The following is a 13361-nucleotide window of genomic DNA, read 5'->3' on the forward strand; positions in this document are numbered from 1 at the left end:
CGATAGACGCGTGCTCGATAGTACGGAATGATCGCAGCGGTATATTTTCTTGCGGTTGCTGCAGACGATTCGATCCTGAAAAAAAACGGAAAATGCACGTGGATTTGAGCATAATTAAGGAGGAAATCGACATTGATGACACCACGATCAAGCTGGAGGTGGAAGAGAATGCGCCGGAGGAGGCAATGGACGTTTCCTGTGGTAAGCAGAAGGTTTGCATTTAATTGCTTTGTGAGGGCGCGTGCGCTGGTATTTGTGCCTGTTGATCAGAGATCTGCGCGTATGTGTGTGAGCTCTGTGCGAGTGTGGGTTTGTTATTACGCATCGTACCGTTAACTTTGGAGGAATAAGTATATATATATATATGTAATAATGTGACGTTTCAGCGAGTGGAGCCGTGAAAATACTTGAGGAGCATGCCAATATGATAACGGTACCACTCAGTGATCACAGATCGGAGGACGAGCGCCAGTTTATAGCCAGCCTAGGTACGATGGATGCCCAACAGGTAAGCAGCAGCGGCATACCCACTGCATATACACATATATGTATGTACATAAATATGTAACAAATAACGTGTCTCGAATTACAGTTATTCGCAGAATCTTCGAAGAACCAAAATGGCTGTGCATGCGAGTGTCACATTTGCAATATACAGTTACCCACGCAACTGGAGATTAAGGCGCACTTGGTTAACCATCAGATGAACCGTCACTTCTGTCGCCATGGATGCGGTGCCTGGTGCGCCACTCTGGAATTGGTGCTTGAACACGAATATCGACACCATTCCCACGGCATAATGACGTTCTGCTGCAGGGTAAGAGTCAACTACAGCCGTATTGCGCAGTAAACAAAAACAAAATTCGCGTTCTTTCAGATCTGTGATTTAAGGGTTGATGGCGCCGACCGCCTGGCCGGCCATATGAAAAGCCACTCTTATGTGAGTCGCTACGTGTGTGCCATATGCCGTCGTCATTTCTACTCTCAGAAGGGCCTGCTACTACACCGAAAGAACACCACCTATGTCTGTGGACAGGTGGACTATATTCCGGTAATCTCTGCGACTCCAGAGCACGTGGCAGCCAAGTCGGCTGAATGTGCTGCACCATCACCAGTTGATCCGCTGCGCATTGTGAAGATCAAGAATGAACCACTTGATCCGCTGAGCATTGTGAAGATCAAAGACGAACCACTGGACGTAGATGGGATGGATGCACAGCCACAGAAAGAGGTTGGGCTTGATGTGTACATCAAAGCCGAGCCCTTGGACGAGCCCTTGGAGACGGCCGACCCGAGCGAGGTTGCTCCCCCAAAGGAGCTGCCGGAATCTTCGAGAGTATCGATCTGGGCAAGTCTACCCGTTGAGCTAAGGAGCAAGCTGCGATTGCCTGCCTTGAAGCCCAAGCAAAAGATACAAAATAACCCTCGGCCACCCCTCAAATGTAAGAACTCCCCTTATTCATATTCATTTGGATGTACATTAAGAACTCTGTTTGCTTGCAGTTGTAAAATTGAATGGCCCGCCAGCATCGAATGCCACTCCTGTTGGTGCGCAGCAGATTTTATTCAAAGTTTTGCCTGACGGCCAAAAAGTAAACATTACGGATTTGGTGAGCTTAAAGAAAATCGCAAATTTGAAGACGAATGTGCATGGAAAGCCCCCAATGTCTTCGAATGTACTGAAAGTGTTGCCCAGCAACTGCATGGTCATCAAGTTGCCGCCAAATACAAAAATTGTAAAGCTATCGAATCAGCCGAGTGCACTTGTCCCTGCAAAGGCAAATGGTGTGCCGCTCTCGTCCCCGCAGAACGTAGCTGCTCAGTTGCCAAATTCGCTTACAATTAGAAAGATAACGCGAGAAGAAACCACCTCCCCCGTTACGGCTAGTCCAGTGGATTATAAACCGCTTATTCCCTGTCGGGATCGCAGCTACAGTCTCAAGAATCGGCCAGAATGTTATGAATTGATTACGGAAATTCAAAATCAAATACGCTCCATAGAAAAGACGCTGCCAATGCCGGGGACCGTCTTATTTACAAGAGATGATTTAACAACGACAGTAGTCGCCGAACCAGTAGTGACTACCCCAGTGACTACACCATTACCGGGGGAGCCCTTGGAGGTGGAAGTACAACTAGATCCTGTGGCGCATAGGGTGATGCAGGAACTGCGAAAGAAACACCCGGACTATCATTTCTTCTGGGCTTGTCCCATCTGTGCACGCAACTATGAGCAGGGCTACGCATTCCGCACGCATCTGATTCAGGAGCATAAGCAGAAGAGCGCCAACTTGCCAAAGCTGAAAGTGAAATTGAAGCCCCAAATAAGTGAGTAAACCCCTGCCCCTGCTGCGCATCCTACCAAACTACATGTGTGTACTATATATAATTTATTTACGTAGAAACGTTATGGACAGAAACGCAGGCGCCACCGAAAGATAATCTAGAATCGGGCTCAAGCGTGCCAGAGCCTGCTCCAGCTTCAGAAGTGGGTGATTCAGTCGCGGAAAAAATAGCAGAGCCTGCAACTCCAACAAAGGAGATACCGGTGTTTACATCTGCCCAGTTGTCGGCCACAGCCCAGTTAGCCGCAAGACCGCCAGCCGTTTTGGCGACTTCACTAATCGAAGCAGGATCATCAGAGTCCGAAACAAAGATATCATATACATGCAGGTCCCCAGATGTTGCCGAGACAGCGAAAATAGATGAAACAAAGCCATCGCAGTTCCAGTGCCCCACGTGCCTCAAAATATTCACCACCCAGGGAGGCATGCGAATTCATATGTCAATCCACACGGGTGAAATGCCGTACAAGTGCCATTATTGCGACAAGCTCTTCCGCACTCCTGGTCAAGTGCGTGTCCACGAGCGCCGTCACACTGGGGAGAAACCCTTCCAATGCAAGGTAAGATATTATACACATTCTATTAATTTCTCCTTGAAACGTATTTCGACTGTGGCCAAACCAATAACAGATCTGCAGCCTGGATTTTACTCATCGAGAGACTCTCATCTCGCACCTATCGCGCCATATTGGAATGAAGCGCTACAAGTGCTACGGCTGTGACAAGTACTTTGTTGTGGTCAGCGGCCTTCGGGCCCATCGTCGCCTGCGGCCGGATACGTGTGGCAAGGTTAAGTTCACGGCCCGAGCCCATGGGCCGCGCGTGCGTGTCATAAAAGGGGAAGTCGTCTTCGAGCCCCAGCCAAGCTACAATGGCTACTTGCGCAGTGAAGATCCGCTCGAGATATTGAAAGAGCGGGGCCAAATCGACTCAATCCCTGCGACCCAAGTCAAGAAGCCGCAAGCTGAGGTCGAGGCTGCGGCTGCGGCCGCGGTCGAAGCCGTAGCCGAAGCCTTGGGTGTAGAATAGTTTTGTTTTGTTAATATTTCGTTTGTAAATTTATTTTTGCAGTTTGCCTTTGGATTAAAAACACATCGTTATTATTAAACACTCATAAATTGTATACACTCAAACAAGACCAATAAAGAAGCAATTCGTACTGATGAAGTAGATCATTAACTGAGGTTTGTTCCACTGTTGTACCCACAGGTACACAAATTGCTTGTAATTACGCTGGAACGTCTTCATGCTTGATAGTTCCATTGATCGTCCCTCCTACTTCGATCTTAGAACTTATCGTATTGTATATTTTTATCGAAGCCCACTGCACATTGCCACAAAAGTTTGTTTGGTTTTAAATGCATTTTATCAAATACTATTTTAATTTTTTATTAAAATATTATGAACATGTTTTTTATACCCGTACTCAAAAAGAGTTAGATTTGTGGTAAAAGTGGATACGCACATACGCATATAAGGAAACGATTCCGACTGCATAAAGTATATAGATATATTCTTGATCAGCATCAATAGCCGAGTCAATATAGCCATGTCCGTCTGTGCGTCTTGTTTGAGGCCGAGTTCTCAGAGACAGGACAGACTTATGTGATATCACACTGAATCCTACAAAGGACAAAAACCTATGGCATCCACAATTTTAAAGATACAAGAAAACTAAAAACGCAGCATCATAAAGAATGACCATATCTACCAGAATGGCGAATGCCAAATGCCGATCAGGTCGGATCATTATTATAGCCAGAATGTAGATATTCATTTTCAGTTGTTTCCCCCACCTTCTGACGCTACTCATTCTCTTTCTCGCTCGCACTGTGCGACCTTTGCGGAGAAGATATAGAATCTACATTGTGTAGAGTCTACACTTTAGATGTGTAATCGACATTGTAGGTGTAGATACAGATGTAGCAAAAAAATGTAAAATATTTTAAAATTCAACATAAATCATAAGCTCACAAATTTAGATACTGACTGAGTACGGGTATAGAGTATAGAGGTATAGAGTCGCGTGATATCTAATGGTTGATTGCGGTATCAAAAAAGGGCTTTCATTCAATAAAGGAAGTTCTAGTCAATTTTCCCCAACTTGCGCTGTTGCAGTTCTCAATAGACGACTGAGGATTGTCTGATAAGGGAACCCAATGATGCTTACGGCTTATATAAATCGATGCTTTGCGAAGATTAGTTTCATGCTTAATATATCCCTCAATAATTTAGTTTCTGATATTTCACACTCCCATCCATTGCAGATACCTGTAAAATCCCAACCCCTTGAATCATGCAACAATAATTGAACCGAACCCAGTTTGTGTCGTGAGAATTTCCAACTGGTGAATGATTTCCACATTCAGGTTATTGCTTCTCGGCCTTATGGCTAAGATCAAAGTGTAGTATCTGTTCTTATCAGCTTAACATCTGATAGTTTCTCCATTGGAGAACAACAAATGTTAAACTGATTTTTGGAATCAGACGGAGTGCTAGGGGCTTGCTCCACCTCTGTCGCGGGTTGGCCCTGTATTGCAGTACCGCCGGGATTTTCAGCCCAACTAAACAATCAATTTTCACCCACAGTTAAATATTCTATTCTTTTTATTGAGTTTTAAGTTTCACACTACTTATAATCTGATTCAAATTGTCATGTGGTTAATCCACCCAATATGCCTCACAAATAAAGTAAAGTAATGTGAGACCGCATGGATCGGTGCCCATCTCACCTTGGTATAAATAGACGCAATCACAGTTTTCACCATAGGGTTCGCGTTTCCTCCAATGAAAGAATGTTCCCTTGACACCAGTAGTGGCCGAAATAAACTCTCCTTCAGCTTCCAGTTTTTTCAGATCTATCCAGTAGCTATTGTACGGATCCAGCATACTATCGAGTGCCTTCAACTCATCCTCGTTTTGCGGACTCAGCAAATGGGCTCCCATCTCTTGGCATTTATTCCAGGCCCCCTCCCAGCTCCTATCCTTTGTATTTTCTTTATAATAGTATTTCGAACCAATTTTTTTGAAAAGTTCTACATTTTTAGGTTTAGGTTTCAGTATTTCATTCCGCACGGCTGTCAGTTTTTGCTCCAATGTCTTAACTTTTTCTTTTAAACTCGTTTCCATCGCCTGCAAAGTCTCGTCCCTTTCTTTCCGCTCGGAAGCCAGTTGTTGCTCCAATTTGAGAATTTTTTCCCCTGATTTCTTTTCCAACTCTTGATGGATCGCTATCTGTTTACCAAGAGTCTCTATCTTTCGTCCATTCTGCCGCGGCAGCCACTTTTGCTCTAATATCTGTGGCTGTCCAACTCCTGCGCTCCCGTAATTTTGTGTCCAGTTCTTGCCGCACGGCAGCCACTTGTTGCTCTAGTTCATGAGTTTTTGCCGTTGATCTTTTTTCCAAATACTGCTGGGTTGCCATGTGTCCTGCCAAAGTCTCCAACTTTTCGTTCATTAGGGCGATTTTGGAGAGTGTGTCAGCCGGCTGCTTGGCCTCACAGGACTCCACTCGCTTTTGCAGGATGGCGAGGTACTCCAGGACCGGTTTCACAGCTCCGTAACAGTATCCTCCGCACTCGTGTTGGGATTCATCCACCTATTGGTGAGCACCGAAATGTTGTTGGGATTTTTGCAGTCAGTAAACGGAATATTTCACTCACCTCACAATGCTGGGACAGAGATCGCCCAAAGGTTATCGCCAATAAAATGAAAACAATTGAACACCGCATTGGTACTACTTCTCTGAATAGAATCTAAAAAAGAACTGGCATTCGCAGAGTTTCGTAGAGGTATTTATACTTCCGTTCCTTCCGTTGGGAACTGATAATAAAATGAAATGCGAAAATACTCAATTAAGAAATAAAATCAGACGAAATATGTTAATGATTCATTGATTCCATAATCTATAAGTAGATTAAAACAAATGTTTCAAACGAAAAGCATTTTATTCCAAGAAATGAGTTCTAAAAGAAATTCACCTATGATCTATTGGCCATCGGCGAGTTCATCCTCACCGAGCCCAATATGCGTGTGCCCGATAAGATCTACTCGATCAACGAGGGCTATGCCAGCGACTGGGAGGCGGGAGTGTTCAACTATGTGGCGGCCAAAAAGGATCCGAGCCAGGGCAAACCCTACGGTGCTCCGTGCGTGGGCTCCATGGTGGCCGATGACCATCGCACCATCAAATACGGCGGCATCTTCATCTACCCGGCCCCAAAGTCCGCAGGCCGGCGGCTTGGCCAGCGACGGAAAGATTAGCATCCTAGACATTGTCCCCAAGAAGATATACGAACGCAGCCCCATCTTCCTCGGCTCCAAGGCGGACGTTGAGGAGGCGCTCAGCTACTTGAAGTGACTTTTAATTTTGTAATTTATAAATACACCCAAAACACGTTTGATATTCTTTACCTTAACTTATTCGCTTTTATATCCTGCCCCTGGAGGTGGGCTACTCCAAATAGTGCACTAATAATTCCCAACTGGTTCTGGCCGTACAGTCATCAGGTGGTTGATGATTTCCACGTTCAGGTTATCGCTTCTCGGCCTTATGGCTAAGATCAAAGTGTAGTATCTGTTCTTATCAGCTTAACATCTGATAGTTTCTCCATTGGAGAACAACAAATGTTAAACTGATTTTTGGAATCAGACGGAGTGCTAGGGGCTTGCTCCACCTCTGTCGCGGGTTGGCCCGGTATTGCAGTACCGCCGGGATTTTCAGCCCAACTAAATAATCAATTTTCTCACCCACGGTATTATATTCTACTTTTTGTACCCGTACTCGAAAAGTTAAGAGGTATATTAGATTCGATATAGCCATGTCTGTCTGTCCGTCTTGATGAGCGCCTGGATCTCAGAGGCTATAAGAGCTTGGGCAACCAAATTTAGTTTCCAGACTCATGTGATATCACACGATTGTATTTCAAAATTTCGCCCCGCGGCATCCACAAAGGACGAAAAGCAAAAAAAAATATTTATATACTGACTGAGTACGGGTATAAAAGTAGAGTCGCGTCTACAGAAGCGACTCACACGTTCCTTCTCGTTTTTTATTAAAATATTATTAACATGTTTTTTATTTATCGTGGAGGTTCCAATTCCTCAAAGTCTAGTACCTTTTCTTAAGTTCTGGGATGCTTTTAATCGAAGCGAGCCGATCAATGCTGTCGGCGGCATCTGTGTACTCTGCGATGGCACTAAACAGATCCTGTTCACGGGCCACAGTGGATGGGCTAAGCTTGGCCTTCATTACGGTGGCAGCTTCGACAAATTTATTGTAGAAATTTCTTTCCCCAATGTCAAAATTTTTGGGAACAGCCAGGCCCGAAATGTTACTGTAAATTACTTGGGACTCGGGCGACTGTGGAATAAAATCCGGGTTATTTTCGATGATTTCACTAAGGTGATAGACGTGGTCCATTTTCGACCCTGGAAAGCTCTTTTGACGGATGACCCGGCCATTCTGCAGATACCTCTGGAGATTTGCAGTTTCAGAACCACGAATGTTGGCCGGAATTTTATTTATAAGTTCAGCCACAAACCGTAGATAACAATCCAGGTTGTTGTCACCTTGAACATTGTAAATGGCCTTCGCATATTTGAAGAATTCGGCGATGATCCCTCCTCTGATTGAGGAGGAGCAGCACTACCAAGACTCTGTGAATTCAAATGTTCTAATGTTTCCTTTTTTATTTATTTCTATAGAAAAACTCACCACCACAGCCAGAGCCACAGTCACAATGAGAGGGTAACGCATCTTCGCCAAAAGTTTCGAATCGACTGAAAATATTTTGGGCATGCTCAGCGATTATCTCTAGCAAGTCTTGTGGAATTTGTGGTTTAATCTCATTATTTAAAGTCTTTAATTCCCATACATCTACAACAAAAGTGTGTATAGACAAAAGAGTAGGTTTAGGTTAAATATGTCTTTATATTTGAAGCGTCATCCAATGAAAAATCCCTCATGGTTTATGTAAAAACCCGACGATTAGAAGAAAGCTCTAATTCAATAATTCAACAGCGTCCCTCATCGTAAAGCCAGCTCTGGGCGTATTTTTGGCTCGACCAAATGATGCACAATCAACGTAGCAATTAATGGAATTCAATTTCGACTGACACAAATGGACTCCTGACATCCAAATATTATTTTAAGCCATTTTAAGGAAAAAAAAACTTATATGAAATGTATTAGTTTTTTGTTGTTTAGAAATATCCTTAAGTTTTCGTAGCTATGAATGATACTGGAATACTGGTTTTCGCGAAACAAATGAAAAAACTGAACCACAAGTCCCCAAGCATATGAGAAACACCACACAAAGTACTATCCATACAATACATCAATTCATGTGTCTCTGTCTAATTTAAATGTGTGTATTTATGAGATAATGACACCAAATAAAAATAAAAATCTATAATGAACATATATATTATTAAGTTGTTCATATTTGCCAGGAGAATGTATTTACGAAAGAAAATTTTGGGAAATTCCACCTGCGATCGCGAAAAAGTGATTTTGTATTTGTTTCTTTTATGGAATCTCAGCCGTACCATAGTAGGCGAAGAGGCTATTGTCGTAGTCGAATATTAGTTATAAACTCGAGATATTACTCATCAATTAAGTTATTTTATGCCTGCCATTAGAAAATGGTAATCGGAATGTCCCTAATAATTATTATAATCGACCGCAAGAGGAACGTAAATGAATGGAGACGTGTCCACAATGCAAAGGTTCGCGCTGCACAATTTCCCCTTCAAAGTCGATCAAATTGTTGATCAGCCCGGCTACAATCCGAGTCACTTCTCATCCGTGCGACCACAATATGCCGCAGTGAAGCGTGGCGGGGTACAGCTAGTATAATACAAAAAACTTGATTTGGCATTCATGTATTTAATTTATAAAAGCCTAAAAAGGCTAGGCCAAAATAAGGACTCTGTTAAGGATATTTTTCCAATCCAAGGAAGCCATGGTCCGCCCTGATCGGCCGACAAATAACGGATAAAATAAAATATATATGACTGGTGAAAATGTCTTTGATCCTTGGTCCTTTATGAGGACTCCATAATATCGAGTATTTTCTTCCAATCACGAGGACACGTTAAACGTCCTGATCGGACCAGAAATGACGGAGTTATAGTGATTTAAATAGCCCTACCACAAATTTTATATAAACGGCACATTTGAATTTCGCGCCAACTGCTGCCGCTCAGTTTCGTATCGACCAGCTTTGACCTGATGTAAAAAAGGAAAACCAGCTACCTGCTGGTGATTTCTGTTCGCCTGGTATCGGTCTGAAAATTGTGTAGTTTTCGGTCATTTGGGCCTAACAATTGCAAAAGTTGTTGTTGTACAACAATTTAGTTGTTGTAAAACAATTTAGTTGTTGTTGTAAATTGTTGTGCAAAATGGTTAGTTCCAAATTTAGCCGTCAGTGATCATGGCGCGCTACTGAGGAACCAAAAAAATCTCATTTGCACAGTGGCGCACCCAATCTCGTTTAGTTCCAGCAGTGGCCGTCGGCGATATATCTTGATTTCTTCGTTATTCGTGGGCCGATCAGAGCGAACCAAGTCTTCCTTGGATCGGAAAATATCCTTGATCCTTGGATAGGGACTCCAAAGCCAATAGTCATTCATATTTTAATATCTACGCTTTTTGTGGGTCGATCCGGACGTGCGACGGCTTCCTGTGATGGAAACAATGTCCTTGATTTAATTGAGTCCGATCTGACCGTGCTATACCATTTTGGGATGGGAAGAATGTCCCCGACCGTATTAAGGACATTGCACTTAAATACACATAGCTCTGCTATTCGTCATCCGATCTGGACGTGCCATACCTTATCGTAATCGGGAGAACATCTTTGGCTTAATGGAGTCCTTGGTCAAAAGATCAAGGATATCCATAATCAAAATATTTAATATTCCCCATTGTTCGCCATGGCAACATGTCCCGATCAAGGATATTTTTCCCCATTTCCCAAGAAAAGAAAGTCAGAGCGGTGTTCTTTTTTCATTTTTTATTTCATCTTGTATTATTCCTTGCCATTGGGCTTAGCAATTTTTCATTTGAAAATTATATATCTTTTATATGGTAGTTTTAAACGTAATATGGTTTCCTTACTCTTCCCTCGATTAGTACAATATAATCATTATGACGTATGCATGTCTATGTATTATGTTACCTTTAAAATTGTTTATATCCGTCTATTTTGGTAAAACATATCAAACAATTTATATTTCAACAAAATTTGACAAGCCGACAAATTCGTGTAATATACAATAATGTTTTTGAATTGATTTATATAGTGTAAGTATGTTTGTATTAATACGATTGCAACTTTCTGCATGGTTACCTTTCTCTAGACATCTATTGCTGCTGCTGCTATCGCTATATATTTTTAATTTATCTCTCATTACATATCATATCATCCATCGTATGCCAATGCCCCGACGAAATTTACTACGATGCTTTTTCCGGCGCGTGGGGGCAATGTGCCAACGTTTTGTGTTGGTTTTCTAACATATGTATATGTATATCTGTATCTCATATAAATATTTTAGTGTACATATATGTGTATGACTATTGTTGTTTAACATGTGTGTTTTCTTTCAGCTAATAATTTAGTGTTGCTTTTATGCATTTGCTTGCTAACGTCTTTTCATATAATGTATGTGTATGTATGTACTATATGTATGCTTGTGTATAAATACGAGGCCGAATTCAAACGATCTTCAAAACAGCTTCTCATCAGTTATATACATTATCATGTAGTACCTTCTTATGTGCTAGTGCCAATACAATATCATCCCCTATCATTCCTTCTACGTTATGTTATCGTAAAAAGTATATATGCTACAATACATATCTACATTAATGCTCCATTTGCCTGGGCTGTGGTATTATATGTTACTCGTATCGTATTATAATTATTATCATCTATGCCGCTTCATCATGCACTTTAGGTACCATAATTGTTTAGCTTTAGGATCTAGATTATACATATGTAGATGGCTAGCTTGGGGGCGTATCGACTGTGTGGTATATACAGGAATGTACTCTGAGGGTCCGGGGCGGGGGCGTGGGCGGCAACTAAGTAGAAGTCTGTTGGAATGAGGTTGAAGTTCCGATTAGCTGCTCAGCTGGAAGTTATATTTCTGTACTAGCATCCGTTTATAAAACTATAAAATAGCGATCTGCTCTGCTCTCGATCTTCTGCCTTCTGCCTGCTGCCAGCGGGGGAGATCTCAACTTAAGTATAAAAAACTAGCTGCCTTATAAAATATGCACTATGCAAGACTTTTGACTAATTGCACGGGTTTGTATTGGTTTAGAGTCGTCTCATCTGCAATGCGCATAGCTACAGAATCTACAGAACCTAGGTATAAAAACAGATTAACATACACATATGTAAAAGTACGCGAGCGACTCGTCTCGTCTCGTACTCGTACTCGTATTTGATTGATTGTTGTATTGGTTGTAGGATTTTGGATTCCACTTGGAGTACGCGCGGCTACGTTCAAAATGGCAACTACATTTGTCGACTCTTATTTTTGGGCTCGAGATTCAATTCGATTCGATTTAGGCGGTAAGATTAATAGCTACCAAGTCCTTTGTTCAAATATGTATCGATTTCCAGTGGTCCGTCCGCTCCACTCTACTCCACGACGCTACAAAACGACGGTGCCACAAAACAACAAGTTGATGATTGACTGCCTTGATTAGTTCGAGCAAGAACCTGATGCACAATATGTGAGTGTTGTTGGGTAGATGTATACATATGCATATACATATACATAACTAAGTATAGACATATGTGGTATGTACGTGTTGATATATAAATTACTGATAATTAAACGTGTAACAGTCTTTTTTAGTTCACATCTTCCACGTTGAAATCAAAACTCATCTAAAGACCGACACCGATACAAATCGTAATTGCAAACATATCCTGGGATGGAGGGGGGGGGGGGGGCAGCTGGGATCGGATGGTGCGCTTATCAACTAAAACATATCCACGTACAGATTTAAGATGTAACTATAAGTATAAGTATAGTGTAAGTATGTGTGTGTGTGTGTGGGGGGGCAGTAGCTGGCTATAATACTTGAGAGTTATGATATCCGGTGTATATCGTAAATGCGTATTATGCGTAGAGTTCGAAATAAATATATGCAACGAACAACGAACAATGATGAACGAACAACAAACACAAAGTTGACAAGGTTTTTGCTCCTGCTGCGCCTGCTACGCCTGCTGCTCCTCTTATACCTCCTATCCCAACTCGATATGCCCCCGCCAATCCTATCCATTTGCATAGTTGTCGAATGAGCCCAAATACTCCAAAGCAGCGCGATAGCAGAAATGATATTGATCCTGGACGAAACAGAATATGAAATAATATTAGCATGACGTCAAGGGTAAAGGGTTTTAGCTATATCTCTTTACTCACCTCGGTCTGCACCATCGCCGGTCGCTGGGAGCGCAGGATGCGCACCGTCTGGAAGACATCCAGCACTCCCTCGTACTGCATACGCTCCAGCACAATGCTGAGGGTAATGAAGACACCGGTGCGACCCACACCCGCCGAACAGTGCACGGTTATGGGTCCATCCTGGCCGAACTGCTCCTTGGTCTTGTGCACCTGGCCAATGAAATCGATGAAGCCATCACCGGACTTGGGCACACCCTGCTCTGGCCAGTCGATAAACTGGAACTGGCGGACAGTGCGCGATGAACCATCCCGAGCATCCGTGACCTGAAAAGGATACACATACACACATTTAGGTATAATCTACCGGATGGCTTTGGATCCCTGTCACTCACCTTGAATTCGCGCAGCTTGTACTGCGGCATATTGTACTCGGCAATGGGATCCACAACATAATACTGATATCTCACTGATCGCTCGTGCGGCCAATACTGGAAGCATTTCTCCTGCACAAATATATAACACACATATAGCATTAGAACGAGGCTAACTGGGGTGGCAGGTCGCTGGATCTGTAGAGTCGCTTAC

General features: G+C 42.7%; 4 protein-coding genes and 2 non-coding genes across 12 annotated transcripts in view; 4 read left to right on the forward strand and 2 right to left on the reverse strand.

Moving 5' to 3' along the window:
• Window position 1: 1 nt before the first annotated feature.
• LOC111077890 lies at window positions 2–3508 on the forward strand. Its single transcript, XM_022372354.2, has 7 exons — window positions 2–201; window positions 387–508; window positions 593–817; window positions 878–1442; window positions 1504–2328; window positions 2403–2905; window positions 2976–3508. Exons 1-7 carry the CDS (start codon window positions 93–95, stop codon window positions 3372–3374), a joined length of 2748 nt encoding a protein of 915 aa, XP_022228046.2. The 5' UTR covers window positions 2–92; the 3' UTR covers window positions 3375–3508.
• Window positions 3509–4717: 1209 nt separating this feature from the next.
• LOC121403982 lies at window positions 4718–4914 on the forward strand. The gene has a single exon (XR_005967629.1). It is a non-coding gene; the product is annotated as a U2 spliceosomal RNA (small nuclear RNA).
• Window positions 4915–5583: 669 nt separating this feature from the next.
• LOC111077898 lies at window positions 5584–6167 on the reverse strand. The gene is made up of 2 exons (XM_022372363.2): window positions 6008–6167; window positions 5584–5943 (listed from the first exon to the last, which is right to left on the reverse strand). Exons 1-2 carry the CDS (start codon window positions 6074–6076, stop codon window positions 5584–5586), a joined length of 429 nt encoding a protein of 142 aa, XP_022228055.2. The 5' UTR covers window positions 6077–6167.
• A 150-nt stretch (window positions 6168–6317) lies between these two features.
• Window positions 6318–6763, forward strand: LOC111077903 (fructose-1,6-bisphosphatase 1-like; the record flags this gene model as incomplete). Its single annotated transcript, XM_041592426.1, is given in 2 exon segments — window positions 6318–6568; window positions 6570–6763. Coding segments are annotated over 2 exon segments (387 nt in total), but the record flags the coding sequence as incomplete, so codon positions are not given.
• Window positions 6764–6881: 118 nt separating this feature from the next.
• On the forward strand, window positions 6882–7078 carry LOC121403981. Its single transcript, XR_005967628.1, has one exon. It is a non-coding gene; the product is annotated as a U2 spliceosomal RNA (small nuclear RNA).
• A 4342-nt stretch (window positions 7079–11420) lies between these two features.
• Window positions 11421–13361, reverse strand: part of LOC111077905 (tyrosine-protein phosphatase Lar) — a 146383-nt gene continuing 144442 nt past the window's right edge. For all 7 annotated transcript variants that reach the window (XM_041592429.1, XM_041592430.1, XM_041592431.1 and 4 more), the window contains 3 exons: window positions 13169–13279; window positions 12795–13100; window positions 11421–12718 (listed from right to left, as the gene is read on the reverse strand). In XM_041592429.1, coding sequence (XP_041448363.1) covers window positions 12647–12718; window positions 12795–13100; window positions 13169–13279 — 489 coding nt within the window. In that variant the 3' untranslated portion in view covers window positions 11421–12646. The remainder of the gene's footprint in view (window positions 12719–12794; window positions 13101–13168; window positions 13280–13361) is intronic.

This window comes from Drosophila obscura, unplaced genomic scaffold (genome assembly GCF_018151105.1).
Source record: "Drosophila obscura isolate BZ-5 IFL unplaced genomic scaffold, ASM1815110v1 contig_179, whole genome shotgun sequence".
Taxonomy (NCBI): domain Eukaryota; kingdom Metazoa; phylum Arthropoda; class Insecta; order Diptera; family Drosophilidae; genus Drosophila; species Drosophila obscura.

Bases quoted from the DNA above. Each gene is read 5' to 3' on its own strand.
- LOC111077898 (XM_022372363.2), bottom strand. From the start codon at position 6,076: ATGCGGTGTTCAATTGTTTTCATTTTATTGGCGATAACCTTTGGGCGA. The intron at 5,944-6,007 runs GTGAGTGAAATA...GCTCACCAATAG, and splicing joins CTCTGTCCCAGCATTGTGAG to GTGGATGAATCCCAACACGA.
- LOC111077890 (XM_022372354.2), top strand. From the start codon at position 93: ATGCACGTGGATTTGAGCATAATTAAGGAGGAAATCGACATTGATGAC. The intron at 509-592 runs GTAAGCAGCAGC...CTCGAATTACAG, and splicing joins GTACGATGGATGCCCAACAG to TTATTCGCAGAATCTTCGAA. The intron at 2,906-2,975 runs GTAAGATATTAT...AACCAATAACAG, and splicing joins AGAAACCCTTCCAATGCAAG to ATCTGCAGCCTGGATTTTAC.